At 41.8% G+C, this 24,093-nt stretch overlaps 1 protein-coding gene across 1 annotated transcript; it reads left to right on the top strand.

Moving 5' to 3' along the window:
- Window positions 1-643: 643 nt before the first annotated feature.
- On the top strand, window positions 644-22,243 carry MPZL3 (myelin protein zero like 3). Its single transcript, XM_052653298.1, has 6 exons — window positions 644-716; window positions 12,160-12,326; window positions 15,814-16,024; window positions 18,036-18,201; window positions 19,967-20,027; window positions 22,217-22,243. The coding sequence occupies exons 1-6, from the start codon at window positions 644-646 to the stop codon at window positions 22,241-22,243; spliced, it is 705 nt and encodes a 234-aa protein (XP_052509258.1).
- Window positions 22,244-24,093: the final 1,850 nt, after the last annotated feature.

Below are 24,093 nucleotides of genomic sequence, written 5' to 3'. Positions count from 1 at the left end.
CTGTCCATGGGATTTCCCAGGCAAGATTACTGGTGTGGGTTGCCATTTACTTCTCCAGGGGAACTTCCCGACCCAGGGATCGAACCCGAGTCTCCAGCAATTTAACACACACCTAATTTAAATTTAGGTACGTACTGAGATGGATGCTGTATTAGCTACACATACACACAAAATACAAATCAGTCTTGTACAAACTGCCCACGAAGGCCTAATACAAATTTATCTATTCACTGAATAACCCTGTATGCTCTCCAGGGTTCCTGTGAACTCTTAAATGCATAGAAATCTATTCCGAAAGCGTTCAATAAAATAATCTGTAAGGAGTTAAAGGATTTCTGGCTTAGAGTCAGAGGATCAAGACGATAAAGTCCTGCAGAATTCCATTACAAAAGTCAATTCTCCAAAGCCTGTCTGACTTCATTTCGAGTAAAAGAGAAGAATGAACTCCTACTTGAGAGTTAAGCATCGCTGACTAGAAGTGAGCAAGTCCAGGTGTGGCTCTGGAAAGAAGCCACGTTGCTATGGCAACTTGAATCGCCATTTTAGGTCTTGCGGCCTCCCGCCCAAGCGTCACTTCCGGTGTTACCTGTGTGGTGATCGGGAGCCGTAAACAAGGTGTGCAAACTTCTGGAGACCTGTCGGGATGCAGCAGAGCGGGGTTCCTGGAAGCCGTGGCTGCGCTCTGTGCCCACTGCTGGGTGTCTTGTTCTTCCAGGGTGAGTGAGCCGGCGGCGGGCTCGACACACTTCCGGCAGGGGGCTCAGGGAAGATGGTCGCTTTTCCGGTTCCGGTGGGGGGTCTGAGGAAAGCCCCCACTGAGCTTCTGGGAAGGAAGGAAGTAAGCGGGAGGCGGTGGCGGGGGATGTTCTCGGAATTACCACCCACTGAGCGGAGTCGGTGGCTTGTCAGTGTTTTCCCGAGCCCCTGAGAGCTCGACCACCTTGCGTGACTCTTGTACTGGGGCGAGGGGGCGACTTGATAGAAACACGGAGGGCACTGACTTTAGGGGGCACCTGGCATTATCTCGTGATGAGTGATCAACGGTTGACTCGGCTGTGGTTTTGTGGGCCTTATCTCCTGCTTAGGAGAGAACAGTTCTAGTCTTCAGCAGTTTGTCCCAGTAATTTTGGGAAAGTGCATTCGTGATTGTTGGCAGTTTTATTTTTTGTAAGAGATTGTCAGGGCCTAGGAAGTAAAACATTTGTTAGCCGCAGAAAGGATGTGCTTTGATCTCTTGATAGTGATGCATTTGTTGAGGAAAAGCAACTGCTTTAGTATTTTAATAAGTTGTTTTTTTAATAGAAGATAGGGAATGTCAGTTCTGTTAAAATTTTAATTAAATATCAGTTAATATTCACTCTATGACATAATCTTAAAATTTGGATAAGTTTTGCTTTCATGCAGTTTTCAAGTTGCATAAATTTCAGTCAACTTAATTACCTTCATCTAGGGTGCAATTATTTCCTGGATTTTTGTGTATGTATGTGTTTGTCTTCCCCAGGAAATCATATGTTAGTAGAGCTAGCATTAGAGTGAATTGTTAACTTTGTAAAAAATTTCCCTGTGGGAATTTCTGAAGAGGACCTTTGACATAAAGGCTTCAGGTGTTGTAAGACTCAGCAGGTAGGGCTAGGGAGTTTTTATTTATTTGATGATGACTAGTATTTATGCCGCCAGGACACTCCCTGATCCCTCCCAGCTTTTCAGCTAAATTATTTTGCAATATAATATTTAGGCTGAATTGCTGTCACTCTAAATAATCCTGGTTTCCTATCTCCCTCTTATTCTCTCTCACACAAATGTTTAAATATTACCCTATTGAAAAAAAATTCTAGAAATAGTGGGTGATTTTGGAGGTGTCTTGAAAGATGGATATTCTTGAAGAATAGAAAATGGAGCTTCCCTTGTGGCTCAAATGGTAAAGAATCTGCCTGCAATGCAGGAGACCCAGGTTCACCGTCTGGGTTGGGAAGATTCCCTGGAGAAGGGACTGGCTACCCCATGGACAGAAGAGCCTGGTGGGCTACAGTCCATGGGATCGCAAAGAGTCGGACAGGACTGAGCTACTAACACCACAACAACAGAGAAAGAGAGTAAGGAAAATTCCAGACATAGAAACATAAACAAGGGATGGTGGTATTAAGTAATTTTCCAAACAAATTTGATTCAGTTCAGTCGCTCAGTCGTGTCCGACTCTTTGTGACCCCATGAATCACAGCACACCAGTCCTCCCTGTCCATCACCAACTCCCAGAGTTCACTCAGTCTCACCTCCATCGAGTCAGTGATGCCATCCAGCCATCTCATCCTCTGTCGTCCCCTTCTCCTCCTGCCCCCAATCCCTCCCAACATCAAAGTCTTTTCCAATGAGTCAACTCTTCGCATGAGGTGGCCAAAGTACTGGAGTTTCAGCTTCAGCATCATTCTTTCCAAAGAAATCCTAGGGCTGATCTCCTTCAGAATGGACTGGTTGGATCTCCTTGCAGTCCAAGGGACTCTCAAGAGTCTTCTCCAACACCACAGTTCAAAAGCATCAATTCTTTGGCGCTCAGCCTTCTTCACAGTCCAACTCTCACATCCATACATGACCACTGGGTAAACCATAGCCTTGACTAGATGGACTTTAGTCAGCAAAGTAATGTCTCTGCTTTTGAATATGCTATCTAGGTTGGTCATAACTTTTCTTCCAAGGAGTAAGCGTCTTTTAATATCCCATGTTGACCCCAGATATATCTCTGTGGTCAGGAGGATGGTGTGCTGGATCTAGTTCCTACTGGCTTTCAAGAGTTGATCATGCACGTGTCTTCCTAACTCAGCATTCACAGACTTTGCATTTGTAGCTTGAAAATGGCCATGGTGGGAGTATCTGTACCACAGAAATTGTCAAACCCTACACACCTGGGTTTTCTGTTTTTAGTTTTTCACCAGCACACCTCTGGATGTAATGGTTGGTTTAGGTCAATCTGAGGCACCATTCTGAGCTGGGAGTGAAAGTTAAAGTGAAAGGTGAAAGTTAAGTCGCTCAGTTGTGTCCGACTCTTTGGACCCTGTGGACTGTAGCCCACCAGGCTCCTCTGTCCATGGGATTCTCCAGGCAAGAATACTGGAGTGGGTTGCCATTTCCTTCTCCAGAGGATCTTCCCAACCCAGGGATCGAACCCAGGTCTCCCACATTGCAGGCAGATGCTTTGACCTCTGAGCCACCAGGGAAGCTGGGAGTAGGGTCTATTTATTCTTAATTTGCTCCTCTCTCACCAAATCCATTCACTTTTCTTCTCTGTTTTTCCTGCTCCCCGGAGAGTTAACCTATAAACTACCTCATCCAGGCTCCCATCCTCTGGCTTCCAATTAGGTTTGGTCAATGGGAGGCATTGGCAGGAGATTGGAAGGCAGGATGAGAAAGACATTTTTCTTCCATGCTCCCTCCCTGTCATGGTGCCATGGTTGATAGTGGCTGTGTTCTACTGTGGCTATAGCTTCTGTCAAGTGGCCCACACATCCACCTCTTACCAGGCTGCAGTAACACCATTTCCTTCCTTTGCCCCTCAGGACTGGAGTGGTAAAGACTTTGTGCCTTCGTTGGCTTCCCTGACCCTGAGAAAAGTCCCTCTGAAAAGTGGCCCATACACTTTGCAAAGTCTTAGCTGACTCTGCCTTCTGTTTCCTGCCTGGACCCTGACAGAGGCCTGCAAGCTCTTGGGCTATGTGGGAAAGCTGGATATCCCAAGAAAATCTGGGTATCGTGAGGAAAGGAGATGAGGGGAATGGGTATTGAGCTGGTAACAAGAGTTCACTGCCTTCAGGTTAGAGTCCTGTGGTGGTGATAGTCAAGTGAGTATATGCTGTAATAGTTGGACACTCAGAGGCAGGTCATGGCAAGCAACATACTTTGGGGAATCATTAGCCCATTGGTGGTTGTGAAATCTGTAAAACTGGATAGGGTTGTCTAAAGAGAACATGTTGAAAGAAGGACCATGGGCTCAGGGTGAACTCTGAGCAACACCAGTGTTTAAGGGATGGGGTAGGAAAAAAGGAGCCTTAGAAGGAAATTTGATAGAAACTCTCAGAGAAGTGAAGTGTGTACTTGTATATGTATATGTAACACAGTCAGTGTGGAGATTTGGTTGGAGGGAGACTAATGAGATTCTGATTTTATAGCTCTAATCCATATTTCTTCTTTGCTATAAACCAGGATTGGCAAACTTTTGTAAAGGGCCAGATAGTCTTTTAGGCTTTGTAGGCAACATAATCTCTGTTGCAACTATTCAATTTTGTTGGAGTAGCATAAAGGGATCCCTACATAATACATAAATAAATGGAGCTGGCTGTGTTTGAATAAAAATTTATCTATAAAAAGATGTTATGATACACACTAATTATATATAAAATAGACAACTAATAAGGACCTACTAGGTAGCACAGTGAACTCTACTAAATACTCTGTAATGACCTATGTGGGAAAAGAATCTAAAAAAATAGATACCTGTATATGTATAACTGATTCACTTTGCTGTACAGCAGAAACTAGCACAACATTGTAAATCAACAATAAAAGTTTTTTAAAAAGAATGTAGAGAATAGAATATAACCGTTTTGCAATCCTAATAAATAAAGCAAATTGATGATTAAAAAAAGGATGATGTGGGCTAGATTTGGCCCATGGTCCATAGTTTGCTGACCCCTGCCCTAAATCAATTGCCTCCCCACCCCCCACCCCCCAATATTATCCCTTGGCTATCTCAAAGTCACCTTAAACTTGATCCAAAATCAAACTCATTTTCTTTCTTGCCGAGCCTGGTACTTTTCTAGTCTTCCCTGTGTCAGTGAATAGTATCACCAAGACATAAACTTGGGAGTTACCCTTGATATTTCTCTTACCCAAACATTCCACGTATGACCTGTCACCAGCTCTTGCTGGTTTTACATTGTAAGGAGTGTCTTCTGAGTTCTCTCCACGTCCACTGCCACCAAGTTAGTTCAAGCTTTCCTTATTTCCCCCTTTGACTATTTAAGTAGCTTCTTAGGTTATTTCTTTATATATACTCTTGGCTCACTCTAAGTGTCTTTGCTAGAGTGATGTTTTAAAAATGCAGACTTCGTCATGCCCCTTCTCATTCCGTCCCATACTTAAGGATTTTCGACGTACTTTGAAAGTACGACTTCCCGTTACTCTGAGGATAAGGACCCAAATCTCTAAAGTCCTGCCTAATCTGGTTTCTGCTTACCTCCTAGTAATGTCCTATTTTTCTCTCTTGTGCTTTTGTGTTGCTGCCATTCTGCTTTTCTTTCTGTTCCCTGACTGACTGTCCTCTTTCTGGCACAGGACCTTTGCATATGCAGAATTCTCTGCCCGGAATACTCCTGCTCTCCTCACCTTGTTACCCTTCCTTCAGAACTCAACCCCAAAGTAACCTTTTCAGGAAGACTTTCATTAACCACTCCCTGCTCCCCTATCATAACTGATATAGTTCTCATAGCACTCTCTTTGTCTTTTCCATGTAGTGCGTATCAGAGTTTGTAATACATTTGTCCTTATGATTATTTGATTAGTGTATTGAACTTCTGCTACCTTTTAAAAAATATTTATTTGGCTATACTTGGTCTTAGTTGTGGCATGTGAGATCTTTTGTTGCAGCTCGTGGGATCTAGTTTCCCGGTCAGGGATCAAACCCCAACCCTGAGAGTGTGGAGTTGTAGCCACTGGACCACCAGGGAAGTCCTCTTCTGCTGCATTTTAAACTCCAAAACAGGGAGTATATGTATTTTGCTCACATTTAATCTTGGACTCAGAGGGTGGCACAAAACAGATGCTCAATAAATCTGTTTGAAGAATGAGTGAATGAATGAGAGTATCATCCTGGAAACCTTGAGACAGAGAAGGTCATGGAGCAAATGGTCACTCTTGCAGAGGGAGCCAGTAAAGTCAGGAGAGAAAAGTCAGTTTTGATCCCTTGGATTTTTCAGGTTTAAGACAATACTACCTTTTATTAGAGGTGGTAGTGGAGTCCAGGTTGTGCGGTAGGGGTCCAGGAGTGGATAGCCAGGAAAGAAAGGGAGATGTTAGATGTAGACAACTTTTGCACAAACTTGGCTTAGGAAAGAGAGTGCAGTGGTTGGTAATGAATAGTATGACAGGGTTAAGGAAATTTTGTTATTAAAACAATAACAAAATTTCCTTAACCCTGTCATACTGTAACTGTAATACTGTAACAATAGTTATATGTTTTTATAGATGAGAGAGACTCCTATGTTTTTAGAGGCTGAGGGAAGAGACAGCCCTTCTTGAAAGGGGTAAGCTGAAGATATTGAGAGGGTTTTTGTTTTTGTTTGTTTTTTTCTGGAGCAGGGCTTGGAAGGGAGGGATCCAGGCAGAGAAGAAGGGCTTGATCTTGCATAGAAAAAGGGACACCACACCCTTTCAGATTGGAGGTAAGCATGGGTACAGACACACGAAGGTGTGTGACTAAGCAGTTTGTATTGCTTCAAGTTTCTTGAAGAAGAGAGATGTTTTCTTTTGAGAATGAGGTGTTTATAGGTTGTACAGGGGATAAAAGAGAATGGCAAAGTTTGAGGAGTCAGAGGAGCTGACCAAGGCTGGTTAAAGAGTCGTCATAACTTGGGACTTCCCTGGTGGTCCAGTGGTTAAGACTCTGGGCAGAGTGTGTGTTTGATCCCTGGTCAGGGAACTAAGATCCCACATGTTGTGCAATGTGGCAAAAAAAAAAAAAAAAAGTCTAGATAAGTAAAAAAAATGTCATCTTGCCTCATTAAAGGCTTAGCTGTGATAGAATTCATGAGTTTCTTATGGTAACTATTTGTGCAATGGTGTGATTTTTCTCCTTCAGTAGATACCAGCTATAGTCTAGAAGTGGTCATTTAGGCTGAGTTTTCCCTGCTGCTGCTGCTGTTGCTGCTAAGTCGCTTCAGTCGTGTCCAACTCCGTGCGACCACATAGATGGCAGCCCACCAGGCTCCATCGTCCCTGGGATTCTCCAGGCAAGAACACTGAAGTGGGTTGCCCTTTCCTTCTCCAATGCATGAAAGTGAAAAGTGAAAGTGAAGTCACTCAGTCGTGTCCGACTCTTAGCGACCCCATGGACTGCAGCCCACCAGGCTCCTCCATCCATGGTATTTTCTAGGCAAGAGTACTGGAATGGGTTGCCATTGCCCTCTCCAAGTTTTTCCTGAATCAGTGCAAAGAAAAGAGAGGTGTCTAGGAGGCTTAAAAATGTTGAAAAAACTATAAAAATGGGAAAGGAGGAGAGTGAGGGACTAATAAGCACACTTTGTTCCTATATGAGAACTTTGGTGACCTGTCCACCTCTTTCTCTCAGCCTGCTTCTCTTCCTCTGAATTTTGCCCTTAAGTTACTTCTATTTAATGGAGGAAATCATCTTTACAAATTGAGTACAAACAGTGGTATATGTGCTTGAGTAGCAGTATATGCTAAATTTTATGTGAAAATTGAAAAAAATAATAAACTGCGTCAGAGAATTTGGGAGGGCATTGTAAGGGAGCTGATATTTGAGCTGAGTTTTGAAGGGTGTGGGGGATGTGGTGTTGTGGGAACAACCCAGGCAGGTTTGGTAGGGGTGGGGAGAGCATTCTAGACAAAGACATATTCAACAAAAGTCACAGTAGCATGAAGGATATAGTAAATTTGGGAAATGGTAGGACATTTTGGGCATAGTGAAAGGGATGGGATGGGTAGTGGGTACAGTAGCAGAAGGAGGCCAGGTTGGCACTATTTAGATTTTATGTTATAGCCCAATAGAAAATTCCTGAAGGTTTTTGAATCTTTGTGGTGTTCATTTTAATGATAATAGCTAGCATTTATCGAAAGGTTCAATTTCAGGTTCTATGCTAAGCATTTTATGTTACCTTCTTTAATCTTATTAGATCCTCCCAGTGACTCAGTGGAGTAGGTCTTTTTATTATTCCCACTTAAAGTGAGAAAATTGAGTCTGGAACAGATTAGGTAACTATTATCAAGATTTCATAGGCAGAAAGTAGCTAGGCTAGAACTCAAGTTCAAGTCTGTCTAATTCTAAATCCAAACTTTAAAATCTCTCTGGTATTCTTATGTTTTAAGATAAAGATAGTGGGCTGGTCAAAAAGTTTGTTTGGGTTTTTCCATAAGTTCTTATGTAAAACCTGAGTGACCTTTTTGGCCAATCCAAATGTATAAAGGATATGAGGAGAATGTAGATTTGCTAAGTCACTTCAGTCGTGTCTGACTCTGTGCGACCCCATAGACGGCAGCCCACCAGGCTCCCCCGTCCCTGGGATTCTCTAGGCAAGAACACTGGAGTGGGTTGCCATTGCCTTCTCCAATGCGTGAAAGTGAAAAGTGAAAGTGAAGTCGCTCAGTCATGTCCGACTCTTAGCGACCCCATGGACTGCAGCCCACCAGGCTCCTCTGTCCATGGGATTCTCCAGGCAAGAGTATTGGAGTGGGGTGCCATTGCCTTCTCCAAGAATGTAGATTATCTGTTTATTATTTATTTCTGCTTTCCAGTTTTTAGAGCTGTATCTTTAGTACAGAGACCCTGTATTTTGGATCAGGAGTGAGGGCTTAGGAGTGACAAGGTTTTGAAGGATGAAGTCTTTCCAGGCAGAGGAGCAGCATTTGCAAAGGCATGGGAGGAATGACAAGTTTAGCATGGCAAAGTCAGGATGTTTTAGATGAACGAGCCAGAAATAGTCCTCATTTTGGGGATGGGCTTAGTCTTGGTCTTGTAAGCTTAGTCTTGGTCTCCTCCTTTTAAGAGGAATGTGAACAGACTAGATTGTCCAGAGAGGAGAGGAAAAGGTGATTAAAAGCAGCAGAGGTAAAGGGAGTGGAATGGATGACTCATAAGTATGTCTGTGTTAAGAAAGGTTGAGAGCGTAAGTTGAGTTCAGTTCAGTTGCTAAGTTGTGTCTGACTCTTTGCAACCCATGGACTGCAGCATGCCAAGCTTCCCTGTCCTTCACCATCTCCTGGAGTTTGCTCAAATTCACGTCTTTGAGTTGATGATGCCATCCAACCATCTCATTCTCTGTCACCCCCTTCTCCTCCTGCCCTCAGTCTTTCCCAGCACCAGGGGCTCATGCAATGAGTCAGCTCCTTGTATCAGGTGGCCAAAGTATTGGAGCTTTAGCATCAGTCCATCCAATGAATATTCAGGGTTGATTTCCTTTAGGATTTACTGGTTTGATCTTACTGTCCAAGGGACTCTCAAGAGCCTTCTACAGAACCACAGTTCGAAAGCATCAACTCTTTGGCGCTCAGTCGTCTTTTTTTTTTTTTTTTTCTCTAGGCCTTCTTTTTGGTCCAACTCTCACATCCCTACTTGACTACTAGATAAAGCATAGCGTTGACTATATGGATCTTTGTTGCAAAGAGATGTTTCTGTTTTTTAGTACGGTGTTTATCAGTTAGTTTATCAGGACTTCCCTGGTGGCTAAGGCGGTAAAGCGTCTGCCTACAGTGAGGGAGACCTGGGTTCGATCCCTGGGTCGGGAAGATTCCCCTGGAGAAGGAAATGGCAATCCACTCCAGTACTATTGCCTGGAAAATCCCATGGACAGAGGAGCCTGGTAGGCTACAGTCCATGGGGTTGCAAAGAGTCATAGTTTTTCTTCCAAGGAGCAGGTGTCTTTTAATTTCATGGCTGAAGTCACTGTCCTTAGTGATTTTGGAAGCCAAGAAAATAAAGTCTGTCACTGTTTCCATTTTTCCCCAATATGTTTGCCATGAAGTGATGGGACCAGATGCCATGGTCTTAGTTTTTTTAATATTTAGTTTTAAGTCATCCTTTTCACTCTTCTCTTTCACCCTCATCAAGAGGCTCTTTAGTTCCTCTTCACTTTCTGGCATTAAGGTGGTATCCTCTGCATTTCTGAGGTGGTTAAGGACAGAACTAAAGAGGTGGCAGTAAGGATGATGAAGCTAGCTAATGCGCATTGATCACTTACTCTGGGTTAGGTAGGCTTCTTAATGTGGCACCTGTTTTAATTCAAACATTTCTCACAGTTACCTACTAAGGTAAGTGTTGTTATTCTCATTCCTACCAGAACGAGAAGCTGAAGAAATCAAGTATGAAGACCACAGAGTCAGCAATTGATAGGGCTGGGATTTGTATACTGTCTCAACCAGAGGGACTGCTGGTTTTCAGGATGGTGTGTGGATTTGTTCTCTTTTGAAACCTTGCTGCTCTCTTTGCCTTTGGCCTGCCAGATAAATCATAGCTCATTGTGGTGGAGAAGGAAGCAGGAAAAACGAACTGCTAGTGGCTTACTTTCCTAAAAAGTGGCTCCCTAGTGGGAGAGAATTTGCTACTACTGTTCTCTGAAAGTAGAGGGAATTGTCCAAAGAAACTGCCAACTCTTTTAGGGGAGACAGGGTTTCAGAGTTGGATCTATGGGGGTGGTTTTGGACAGAGGAAGTCTCTAGAGAGTTTTAAAATCATATTTTTACATTTTAAAATGCATTAAATTGCCTAGAGGCTGTCATGCAGAGTGAGGTAAGTCAGAAAGAGAAAAAAATATCATATATTAACATATATTTGGAATCTAGAAAAATGGTACTGATGAACAGATTTGCAGGGCAGAAATAGGGACGCAGAGAATGGACTTGTGGACACGGCAGGGGAAGGAGAGGGTGGGACAATTGACATGAGTAACACTGACACATATATGCTGCCATGCGTAAAGTAGATAGCTAGTGGGATGCAGCTGGACAGCACAGAATACTAAGCTCTGCAGTGACCTAGCAAGGTGAGATGGGGGATGGGGGAGGGGGGAGGCGCAAGAGGGAGGGGATACATGTATACTTACAGCTGAATCACGTTGTTGTGCAGCAGAAATGAACACAACATTGTAAAGGAATTATCCTCCAATAAAAAAAAAAAAGAACCTTACCAAGCCAAAAAAATGCATTAAATTGCAAATTTAATAAACTTTTTCTTGCCCCTGATTTACTTTTAATGAGTATGTGATTCATTCAGATTCAGATTAGTCGCTCAGTTGTGTCTGACTCTTTGTGACCCCATGAATCCCAGCACGCCAGACCTCCCTGTCCATCACCATCTCCCGGAGTTCACTCAAACTCACATCCATCAAGTCGGTGATGCCGTCCAGCCATCTCATCCTCTGTCGTCCCCTTCTCCTCCTGCCCCCAATCCCTCCCAGCATCAAAGTCTTTTCCAATGAGTCAACTCTTCGCATGAGGTGGCCAAAGTACTGGAGTTTCAGCTTTAGCATCATTCCTTCCAAAGAAATCCCAGGGCCGATCTCCTTCAGAATGGACTGGTTGGATCTCCTTGCAGTCCAAGGGACTCTCAAGAGTCTTCTCCAACACCACAGTTCAAAAGTATCAATTCTTCGGCGCTCAGCCTTCTTCACAGTCCAACTCTCACATCCATACATGACTACTGCCTTGACTAGACAGACCTTTGCTGGCAAAGTAATGTCTCTGCTTTTCAATATGCTATCTAGGTTGGTCATAACTTTCCTTCCAAGGAGTCAGCGTCTTTTAATTTCATGGCTGCAGTCACCATCTGCAATGATTTTGGAACCCAAAAAAATAAAGTCTGACACTGTTTCCACTGTTTCCCATCTATTTCATTAACCAGCTTTAAGAAAGGGAAAAACAAAACCAAACCAGATAGAACCTCAAGGTAGATTTATAAAATTCTTTGAAAAAAATTTCAATTCTTATTTCTGCTGGTGGTTGGGATAGTGATAGGTTTAGGTTAACAGCTGAGCTGTATTTGGGGTAAATCCCTCAGATACAATAGTTGTCATACTCCGGCAGTGTAAGTGTGTCAAGGGAGTGGGTGGCATTGCCTTTTAGCCTTTTGTGGGCTGACATGCTTCATTATAGTTAATTTAACCACAAGTCTATTGGAAAAATGCTGGTATGACCAGGTTTAAAATTTTTACCCAGACTTTCATTCTATGACTTCATTTCGTAAAATGATGAACCACCGCCCCACTGTTAATTAATGTAGATATCCACTCCTTATTGTTTTGGGCCTGCCTGAGAAGATATTTATTCCCATGGCTTTTTGATGAGAGACCTAAAAATGATACCTAGTGCTTCTGTGTTGTTCACTCACATCTATGTATTCCATCCAGTGCACACATTTTAAAAGTTTGGGCTTGCTTTGATTAGGTGTTTATGTCGTCTTTTCCCTGGAGATTAAAGCGGATGCCCATGTCCGGGGTTATGTTGGAGAAAATATCAAGTTGAGATGCACCTTCAAGTCATCCTCTTCTATCACAGACAAACTCACCATAGACTGGACATACCGACCTCCGAGCAGCAGTCGCACGGAATCAGTAAGTGTATACTTTAATTTTTACAACATTTATTTATTTGGCTGTGTAGACTCACATGGGCTCTTTAGTTGTGGCACGTGGCTTAGTTGCCCCACGGCATGTGGAGTCTTAGTTTCCCAACCAGGGATAGAACCCACGTCCCCTGCGTTGCAAGGTGGATTCTTAACCACTAGACCACCAAGGAAATCCCAGTAAGTGTATACTTTTAAGGCTGTTTCTTTGAGCTTTCTGTGGTCAACAACTCTGGAACCCTTTTATTCTAAGTCACAGGCATACTTCAGGCCTTCTCATCTTCAAATAGAAGATAAGCTTCTATTAAATAGAAGGAGATGAGCTTCTACTCTGTATGACAGCCATTTTTGGTCATGGAGGGCTTTTTCTTCTATGTAAGAATCTTGCAAATATGCTATAGGAAAAAACCAGTCAGAAACTCAGAGGAAATGTGGTTTAATTTTGTTTCCCCTTTGTTGTTTCATTTTGCTTGGCTTCATAGCTTGAGTTTCAGATTTGTTGTACAAAAAGGGTACCTCCAGGCTGTTGGATAGAAAAATTCTATAGGTCCCAGTCTTAGACATCCTTTCACTTAATACTGCTCATTTCCTGTCATGTGAGGTCATCTCTGTGGGTGTATCTGTTTGTATATCAGCACTGTGTAGATTTATCTTGGCATCTTCTCCAGTGTATAAACATCTGCGTTGATTTACATAACTCCCTTTGAAGGATGTGGTGGCACCTTATGTTGATGACAGATGCTGTTGGTGACAGATGGTCTTGAAATATTAGAAGCAATATATTTTAATCACACACATAAAACACGTTTATGGCTCAAATCCATTGTGGATGTCTAATTGAAGATTGCAGTGCTATTAAAAAATACTTTCTCTGTATGCTTCCAGCAACATCCTAGGTCAGGATACATTTTATCAAGAAAGTGAATGTCATAGCAGTATGTAAGACTGTGTTTTTGAAAGTATCCTTCATTTGTTATCCTATTTCCTTGACTAGAAGTAATTTCTCTTTGATTTTAATATGTAAGCTTTGGATTTTGTTTTAGGAGTCATTATTGAATGCCATGTAGCATCTCCCAGTAGCTACAGTAGGTGTCCCAGTGGGTTGTTCTAGTGAAGGTGGCTCCAGGGAGGGAAGCAAGGCTGTATTTGCAGTCCTTTTTCTTTAGACTTAAAATAGGTCACTTTATTTTGAGTGGCCAGGAAACTATGGCTGGCTTTATATGACTCCTTTGGCCAAAAGTAGGACAGAATAAACAATGGGGATTTTCTAGGGGTAGAAACCTGAAATGCAAACAGCAGTTCTCATATGGTGCTGCTTTTTCTGAGGCTAGTCAGGAAATCAGCAAACGCACCCAAGCTGGAATTATTGGACCCTTAAAGTTTGCATTATGCTATGTTGCAGTTATGTGCTCAGTCAGGATTCTATCAAACTAATCAGATAACAGGATTTGAATATCACTAGTTTAACTTGAAATTTACAGATTAGATTAATCTTGAAGATTCACAGCAGGCTTTGTTTTGTCAATCAGTTCAGTTCAGTTCAGTCACTCAGTCGTGTCCAACTCTGCGACCCCATGGACTGCAGCATGCCAGGCCTCGCTGTCCATCACCAACTCCTGGAGTTTACTCAAACTCATGCCCACTGAGTCGGTGATGCCATCCAACCATCTCATCCTCTGTCGTCCCCTTCTCCTCTCACCTTCAAACTTTCCCAGCATCAGGGTCTTTTCAAATGAGTCAGCTCTTCGCATCAGATGGCCAAAGTATTGGAGTTTCAGCTTCAGCATCAGTCCTTCCAATGAACACCCAGGACTGATCTCCTTTAGGATGGACTGGTTGGATCTCCTTGCAGTCCAAGGGACTCTCAAGAGTCTTCTCCAACACCACAGTTCAAAAGCATCAAAGCACTCAGCTTTCTTCACAGTCCAACTCTCACATCCATACATGACTACTGGAAAAACCATAGCCTTGACTAGATAGACCTTTGTTGGCGAAGTAATGTCTCTGCTTTTTAATATGCTGTCTAAGTTGGTCATAACTTTTCTTCCAAGGAATAAGTGTCTCTTAATTTCATGGCTGCAGTCACTATCTGCAGTGATTTTGGAACCCCCAAAATAGTCTACCACTGTTTCCACTGTTTCTCCATCTATTTGCCATGAAGTGATGGGACCAGATGCCATGATCTTTGCTTTCTGAACAAAAATTGTTTTGTCAATAAGGAGTTTTAAATCCTTTTATGCTGATGCTGATAATCTATGATAGTTATTCTTTACCTCCATCTTTGGAACACTCAAAGAGTGTTCCAGCTGTGTAAATCAATTAGTAAACAAATATTATTTACTAATATCTGTATTTCCCACTAGCTGGTAAATTCCTGCCTGAATCCCACTGTATCATTTTGCTCAACACAGTGACTAAGGGCATGTAGTATGTGTGCAACAAGTATTCATTGAATGAATGCCTGAACCAGGAAGTGATTTAGTGTCTTCTCTGGGAAATTGCTTTTCACAATTGGGCAATGCAGTGTTTGTAAAAGCCTGGGCTCCTAAGTGGGGAGGATACCAAGTAAGAAAAGAACGAGGAAAGGCTAGAGTCTTGCAAAAGAGAGAAAGATGATATTGTAGTGTAGGGCCTGCCCAACATACCATCAGGTGTAATGAGGTGTTTTTTGGTGATTAGGTAGGTGATCACCAATCTGAATCAGTGTTGTTTTAATTCAGTGTATATTCATTGAGTACCAGTCACACATCTGACTTGGGGTTTTATTAATTTCTAAGATAGATGACTTGAGAGAGGCTTATGTTATAGCCTCTTGGTGATTCTGACGATAAATGAAAACTCCCTCCTTTCCCGCTTATTTGTTGTGTGCCTTTGAGGAACTAACTTAATTTTTTGTTTTTGGCCTTGTTTCCCTGTCTGCCCCATGGATAGTTCAGTGTTGTTGTGAAGGTCAGGTGAGTGAATGTGTAGAGATTGATTGGACCCTATAAAGTTCCATATGATAGTAGATGCTGCTTTAGAATAGGATTTATTGACTTTGGCACTATTGGCATTTTGATCCAGATAATTCTTTGTTGTGGGGGGCTAGCCTATGCACTGTAGGATTTTCAGCAATATCCCCTGGCCTTTACCCTCCAGATACCAGTACTACAACAAAAAATATCTCCAGATGGTGCCAAATGTCTTGAGGGTAAAATTGCCCCTAGTTGAGACCTGCTACTTTAGTACTTTGGGGAGAAGAGGTTCAAGGATCAGAATTCTTGGATTCTTTCATTAGGACTGTTTTGGGGACAAGTTTCATAAACCTGTCTTTTTAACCTATAGTACAGAAGTGAACAAAGCATAAGAAAAAATTGTCCAACTGGGAAAACCCATTATACATTTGTATTTTATTTTGGACCTACTTAGCTTTACGTTTCATTGCATTTTCCATATTAACTCTTTTTTTTTTCTCTCTCATTGTGTTGCTTTCCTAGATTTTTCATTATCAGTCTTTCCAGTACCCAACCACAGCAGGCACTTTTCGGGATCGGATTTCCTGGGTTGGGGATGTATACAAAGGGGATGCATCCATAAGCATAAACAATCCTACCATGAAGGACAATGGGACATTCAGCTGTGCTGTGAAAAACCCCCCGGACGTGCACCATAATATTCCGGCGACAGAGCTGACAGTTACAGAAAGGGGTAAGCTAACTGCCACCAACTCTGTGCTGCAGTGAGTGCTCTGGGACTTCTGTGGTGGTTTGTGGAGAGATCAGTGATAAGCAGAACTTACCCTATCTTTATCAGAACATTCTGCCATCTTGAAGTGTCTTTGAGAATGAGTTCTTTATTTTGCAAACTAAAGCTTTTTTTTTTTTTCAAATATCGTCATAGTTTTGCCATGATTCTTCTTTAAATTTTCATTTCAGGTTCTTGTGGAATGTAATGCAAACCCCTGAGTAAATAGAGGGTTGCTATCTTTGTGAAACAGATGTCATTCTGGTTTCCCTAATGTGTTCATACCCTCAGTTATGAGACTGTGTTTTTGCCTGAGTCTTGAAAGGGTACCTCCTTTAAATATGGAGGCTGCACATTTCTTTTCTGTTGCAAAGAGCAGCTGTTTGCATTCGGTATGAAACATGAGTGGGATAAGGACCCTCCTTTTTTCTTCCACCATTCCCTGGTGACTATTGAGTGGTCATTCTAGTCCTTATTTGGATTTGAACCAAAGATTTAGAGATAGAGACCTGCATTATGGTTCATTATAGCTACCTTGTCATTTCTCAAATCTTTCTGTATGTCTCTCTCTTTCTCCCTTCCCTTTCTTTTTCTTTATTTTTTAAGGACAACTCATAGATTTCAAAGACATGGACACATTCATACTGCTGGTGGGAGTAGATACTGGTATAGTTTTTCTGGCAGACTGTTTGATAGTATAAATCAGATACCTTAAAATTATATATCCTTTGATCCAGCAATTCCATTTTAAACTGTTTTAAAAAATAGAGCTAAGTATGAACGTTTATATACAAGGATGATCATCATTATATAACGCATAGATTCAAAGAATTGGAAACAACTTGAATATCCAGCATTAGCAGATTGATTCAATAAATTATTCAATATGCAGAATACTCTGCAGCCCTTAAAAAAAGTCACACCTGTACTGATGAAGCTATTTGCAGGGCAGGAAAAGAGATGCAGACTTGGAGAACAGACTTGGTGGATACAGTGGGAGCAGGAGAGGATGGGGTGAACTGGAAGAGCGGCATTGACACACGTGCACACCACAGGCAAAATAGACAGCTATTGGGAAAGTGCTGTGGGGCACAGGGAGCTCGGCTCAGCTCTGGGATGCCTGGAGGAGTGGGAGAGGCTCAAAGGGGAGGGAGATATGAACACACACAGCTGATTCACACCGTTGCACAGCAGAAACTAACACCCCGTTGTAAGGCAATCGTGTGTGTGTTAGCCGCTCAGTCGTGTATCCGACTCTTTGTGACCCCATGGACTGTAGCCTGCCAGGCTCCTCTGTCCATGGGATTCTCCAGGCAAGAATACTCGTGTAGGTCGCCATTTCCTCCTCCAGGGGATCTTCCCGACCCAGGGATCGAACTGCGTTTCCTGCATTGCAGGTGGACTCTTTACCGTCTGAATCACCAAGGAAGCCACCAATTATAAGCCAATGAAAAAAATAAATAAAATGGAAAAAAAATCACACATGGATGGAATATTTATGGAAAATATTTATATAGTAAATAAAAAAGAGGTTAGAAAAAGTATGTAAAGTATCGTCTACACTTCTGAATGTATAGTCTCCTCCCTGTATTCCCACTCATACCCACATACTCCTGGGGACTTCCCTGGTGGTCCAGTGGTTAAGACTTCATCTTCCAATGCTGGGGGTGTGTTTTCCATCCCTGTCAGGGGAGCTACGATCCCACCTGCCTCGTGGCCAAAACCCCAAAACATAAAACAGAGACACATACTCCTAGAAAGAAGAGTGAACAGGTAGATACTGACATGTTGATCCTAGGTATCCAGATTATGGGTAGCTTTTAATTCTTTGTATTTTTGTGTGTTTTCTAGTATTTCTACCATGAATTTATTCATTTTGTAATCAGAAGAAAACTGGAGCAAAAGTAAGACTATCTCATGTCATAGGAAGCACTTCGCACATCCCTCTCTTTTACCTTCTCTTTCCCTCCTTCAGGTTTTGGCACGATGCTGTCCTCTGTGGCCCTTCTTTCCATTCTTGTCTTCATTCCCTCAACTGTAGTGGTTATTCTGCTACTGGTGAGAATGGGAAGGAAGTCTGTGGGGCTGAAGAAGAGGAGCAAGTCTGGCTATAAGAAGTCGTCTATTGAGGTTTCAGATGAGTAAGTCCAGTTGCAGTCCTGAGCTGTCAACCCTCTTCCAAGCCATGCTTTCTGGACAGCACCAGACCTCTGCATCCATGCCTTCCTTTCTTCCAGGCTGACCTCAGTTCTGCTGAAAGGGAAATTTGTGGATATTAACTTGGTGAGAAAGAGATAGAGGAGTTAATAGCATGGTCGTAGTCTCTTTTTTTTTTTTTGGAAATAAGATTGTACAGTGCTGTGGTTCAGAGTGTAAATTCTGAAATGAATCTCTCATTCCTTCCAAATGAATAGGAAATCACCAAGTTTTCCTTTTCCTTATTCTGGCACCAAGCTGACAGAAATGTCTGAGCAGTGAAAGAGGCTTTAGAACAGCCATGGAGGGCTACATAATTTAAATAAGCGAGAACTATTCTTGGTCATCAAATGCTCCAAAGAGGTTAACTGGATTCTGATTATCAAAAGCAGGTGAGCAGGTGTGATCCAGTATTTCCCCTAAGAACAAATCCACTGAAAAAAAAAAGGTAGCAAAAGTCTACATAAAACTCTGTTGATTCTCCATTGTCAATTTCAGGGGCTTGGAACCTTGGAAGAGAAATCTTACTTTGAGAGAATCTAAAATCTTTGTGTGTGTGTGTATGCATGTACACATTTATATAATGGGAGTAAGAGTCCCCTTTAAAGGAATCTGTGGCCTCCCACAAGGCAAAGAACTCTTGGTAAAAAATACTAAAATGTCTATTTCTAAGCATGGTCTAATAGGACCTCCTTATGATCTAAGCGTGAATCACATTGTTTATTTGCTATTTCTTCTCATTGGTTCCAGTGAGCTGTTTCCTTCTCCAAACCTACTATACTCATTTAGATCTTTAAAAAAGAAAATTTATTTATTTGGTTGCTCTGGGTCTTTGTTGCTGTGCACAGGCTGTCTCTAGTTGCAGCCAGTGGGGGCTACTCTCCCGTTGTGGTGCGTGGGCTTCTCGTTGTGGTGGCTTCTGTTGTTGCAGAGTGTGGGCTCTAGAGCGTAGGCTCAGTAGTTGTAGGACAAAGGTCTAGTTGCCTCACAGCATGTGGGATCTTCCCAGACCAGGGACTGAACTGGTGTCCCTTGCATTGCAAGGCAGATTCTTAACCACTAGACCACCAAGGAAGCCCTATTTAGATATTAAAAATTTTTTTTCAGTGTGCTTCCCTCTCACCTGGATTCGCCTCCCTCCTTCCCTTGTTTGCCTGGAAAACTTCCTTATCTTCCAAGACCCTCCTGCAGCTTCTCCTACTCTTGAATTTCCCTGTCTCTTTCAGGGTAAACTAATCTCTCTCTCCCCTTTGCTGCTGCAGCAGTTTAACTTTAACTCTATGAAAACATTTATCACATTGTATTGTGACATACTTGTTACGTTCTAATGGGTCTCTCATCCTCAGGAAATCAGGAGCTCAGGGGACAGTGCCCAGACATGGTTGATGCCGAATATAGTTCTAAATGAACAGTTGCCACTAGCTCTTATTTATTGAGCACTTAGTATGTGCCAAGCACTGTGGTCCATGATTTACATGTGCTTATTTTGCATATACTCCTCACCACTGTCCTTTAAGTATAGCTGGTAATACCTGCATTTTGTAGATGAGGAAACAGGCTCCTGGAGCTTAAATAATTTGCCCAGCACCCTGTTAGTAAGTGGCAGAACTGGAATTTAAAACCACACCCATCTGACTTCAACACTTGTCCTCTTAACAGTCACTACCAAGGATGGTGACTGTCCATATTTGGTCTGTCCTCTTTCTACAGCACTGACCAGGAAGGGGATGACTGCATGGCGAAGCTTTGTGTTCGTTGTGCCGAGTGTGTGGTAAGCCCATGCCATTTCACTGTTCGTGCTTTGTTTTCCTGCTTAATTAAGGTAATCCTTTGTCCTCAGAGAAGCAGGGGACATGCAGGTAGGTCTGCAGCAAAGTATGAGCCAAGGTCTTTGCCCAGAGCGTTTTAGTCTCAGGGGACCCTTCCCATTTCTAACCACTATTTTATTTTCTGTCCTGTGGGCACTGAGTGGTGTCCTTAGGTTAGGGAAGGGGACTGTGTAGGCAGCCTCTGCTGACTGACAGGAAACATCCTGAAAGAGGAGTGTCCTGTGTTGCTAAGGTCATACTGGGAGAGCTGGCTGAACTGGCTGAACCTAAAGCCAGTGGAACTGAGCTTTTCTGCTGAGCCTCAGTTTTTCCCAGGAAATTAGAATGATATCACCGTTTAGATGACTTGATTGTTTTGTCCATAAGAAATACCCATGTTAGAAGGCTTGAGTTTTGATTGAAATTGCGGAAAGCACTTGCTGTGACTGGTAGGCTTGCATGGCTGCCCCAGGATCCTAGGAGGAGAGGCTTTCTGATGTGGTACTGTTGGAAACAGGTCAAAAGCAACTCATGATCTAATATGAAGTATACCTGTCATTTCGGGGTTTAAACTTGAGCCTTCTTTGTACTTACTGCTAAGCTCAGCACTTGGCCAGATGACTGCAGCCCAATTACTCATCGCAGTGTTCTTTGTTTCTCTTTCTCTCATGTACTTGAGTATTATAAGTGGCTTCTCTGATGAGAGAAAGGTGGATAGTGCCAGTGAATAGAATCTAATTAAAACCCTTTGGGATTTGAATATTTTGATAACACAAAATAAACTAATGTCCTGAAACTAACACAACATTTTTAATCAACTATATTCCAAGATAAAAACTGAAAAAAACAGGGGGAAAAGGAATCATTTTTCTGAAACTAATACAGCATTGTTAATCAACTATATTCCAATATAAGATAAAAATTAAAAAGAAAAAGAATCACTTTGCTGTACACTGGAAACTACACAACATTGTTAGTTATGTCTCATCCTCCAGGACACAGTTGAAATGTTCCCTTCTCTTAAATTGGGGTACAAATAATAGCTAACTATATCTTTTTAAAATCAGTAAGATATAGTGTCTCAGATAGTGCTTCATGCTATAGAGAAAAAATAAAATAGGAAAAAGAGATGGAATGGCTAGATAAGGGGGTGTGGTACTAAATAGGATGGTTGGGGGAATTCCCTAGTGGTCCAGTGCTTAGGACTAGACACTTTCACTGTCGTGGACCAGGTTCAATCCCTGATTGGAGAACTAAGATCCCATAAGCCACATGATGTGGCCAAAAAAATAAGATGGTTGGGGGCATCCTCGTTAAGATGATATTTAAACAGACATCTAAAACAAGAAGCAAGAGACATGGCTACCAGGGAGGAGCATTATTCTAGGCAGAGGAAATGGTCGGTGCAAAGACCCTGGGGAGTGGCCATGATTGGCATGTTCGAGGAACAGCACGGAGGCCAGTGTGGCAGGAATGAAGAGAGCAAGGCAAAGAACAGCATTTCTTCAGAGAGATAACGTCATATCTTATAGAACATTGCATGACTGTAATGACCTAGACTTTCAGTCTTACTGAAACAGAGTCCACTGGAGGTTTTTGCAAAGAGAACGCTGAACTGATTTAAGCGCTAAAAATGTCATTCTGGCTTCTGTGTTGAAAACAGGTGGTGAGGGACCATGACAGAAACACAGTCCATTTAGGAGACTTTAGCAATAATGGAGGTGAGGGAAAAGGGTGTTGATCTGGACCAAGGTGGTGATAGTGGGGATGGTGAGAAGTGGTTGTTCTCTGGTTATAGTTTGTAGGTAAAGCCAGAAGGACTTCTTGATGAGTTGCATGTGTCTGTGAACAAATGAGAGGAGTTAAGGATAAATCTTGACCTGAGCAAATGGTAGAATAGAGTCGCCATTTTCTAATATGTACAAGCCTGTGGGTGGAACAAGTTGTAGGCAGAAGATCAGGAGCTGAGTTTGGATATATTAAATTTGAAATACTTGATAAATTTAGGTGGCTTGAGTCAGTGCCATTTGACTGTTAATGAAGCCCCCAGCTGAGTTCCATTTGGGGGGCCCTACCATGTGGTCTTTACCTGAATTCCGACTGTGGCATGTATTTCATAGACACACCGCAACTACTATTCTTTCCTTTCCAGGATTCAGACTATGAAGAGACATATTGATGGAAGTTTTCATGATAGAAGAAGAGTCACCTAACAACAGAAAATGTCCCGTTCCACTGGCAGCTAAAGCCTCGAAGAGAAGTGGAGTTGGCTTGGACAGTAATTGTGGAGAATCCTGGAAGTCATCAGTAAAGACTTTAGAAGTGACTTATTTATTGAAGAAATATTCTTTTTGTATTTATAAACTGTTAAAAAACTCTCAGAAGAGACTCATAACTACCCCTGTTAATAACTTATACTCAATTGAATGAAGGAATTCTTTTCCTAAATAGAAAAATAACTTTTTGTTTAGTCTTTGCTCTTGAATATATTACATGTTTTCTTCCAGTTTTTATGAGGGAGAATCCTAGATGTTGGCCACACTGCTGATACATATATATATATATATATATATATATATATATATATGTGTATGTATGTATGTATTTAATGAAATGGATCTTAGAGCTTCCTGATGTGCTCCTGGACAAAATGTTTTTTTGGGGATAGTTATTCTTTGTTTTTTGCTCCATGAATATTTTTAGCTGTGAGTTGGTATACAGCATATACTCATTGGTTTAATTATCTCATCATCAGTTGTGTTTGGGAGGCTTGGAGTGTATAACCCCAGTTTTTTAGAGATGGTAGGATTGGGAGTCAGTGGTTTATTTGACTGAATTTTTAAAGTATTCAAGTGTCAACAATTTACAATTAAGAAATGCTAAGATGGAGGGGTTCCTTTCTTTTTCTCACTAGGTGCAATTTGTTATTTTACTTTTTTACAGCTGAGTGGTTTATGGTTTCCTTCTTGACCTTTCAGATCAGAGGCAAGAAAAACTGTTCATAGGGTTTTTAGTGGGGATAAGTAGAATAACTTTACCAGTTATTTGCAATGAAATCATCTTTTAACCTATGCTGTTCTTAAAAATTTTCTTCTAAAATGCAGAAAATATGAGTGAAAGAAGGTATTTATAAATCCTTTTTTGCATAATATTTGAGATAAGGAAGTGAGGGTGTATACAACTTATACTTCCTTCCTCTGTTCTCTTGATACTTTCTATCAACTTCCTCCATTCTACTGCACCACATTATTTCAAATATTAATTTACATGGGATTTTCTATAAGCCATTAAGAAGTATGTATGACGTATCAGGAAGGGTTGACTGTCTAGTCCTCTGTAATAGAGGGATAGAGTTTGGTTCTTAATTATGAGAGACAAAAAATGTCTCTCATAATTTGATTTTTTTAACAGGATAGCCCCTTTCTGTGATTCTTTGCTAGGTGACTCAGGAGGTTTCTATATTATAGCACAATGCACTGTATGCTATACAAAAGTCACTTTTATATTTTTTTGCCAAGATCTATTTAAAAAAATTAGGTTATTCCGTCTCATAGATTTGGCCTGGCCTTTTATGTTAATCTAGTCCATTAATGAGAGAGTCTGATTAGTTAATAGATGTCACGATTTACCTCTGATCATATAAGAAAGAAGAGGCAGAAGCAAGATTGTCAGTCTGCATCTACAGTGGTTAAGTCTCACAGTCTTGGGCTACTTGTTAAGTATGCGGTTGTCTGGGGCCAATCTAGTGAGACAGTCTAGTCTGACACCTCAGCGCAGAAAGGAAAACAGTTTGAGCAACAAGAGCTGATAATTTGGGCTCTGGGACATTTAAAGATAGAGATCTAGTTATGAGATAGACTTCTTGTGGGTCCTCATTCTTTGAGAAAGAGATGATGTTACAGGAACCCAGGTAAAGTTATACCCCGTCAACGAGGGACCAGTTTTGACTGAGTTTTCTGGCAGTTTCCTTTCAGGCATGTTATAAGGATTCATCCAGCGGGATATGTTTATCACTTTAGGTAAATAGTG

Source organism: Budorcas taxicolor, chromosome 15, assembly GCF_023091745.1.
Source record: "Budorcas taxicolor isolate Tak-1 chromosome 15, Takin1.1, whole genome shotgun sequence".
NCBI lineage: Eukaryota > Metazoa > Chordata > Mammalia > Artiodactyla > Bovidae > Budorcas > Budorcas taxicolor.
This window is presented reverse-complemented; position numbering and strand designations above follow the sequence as displayed.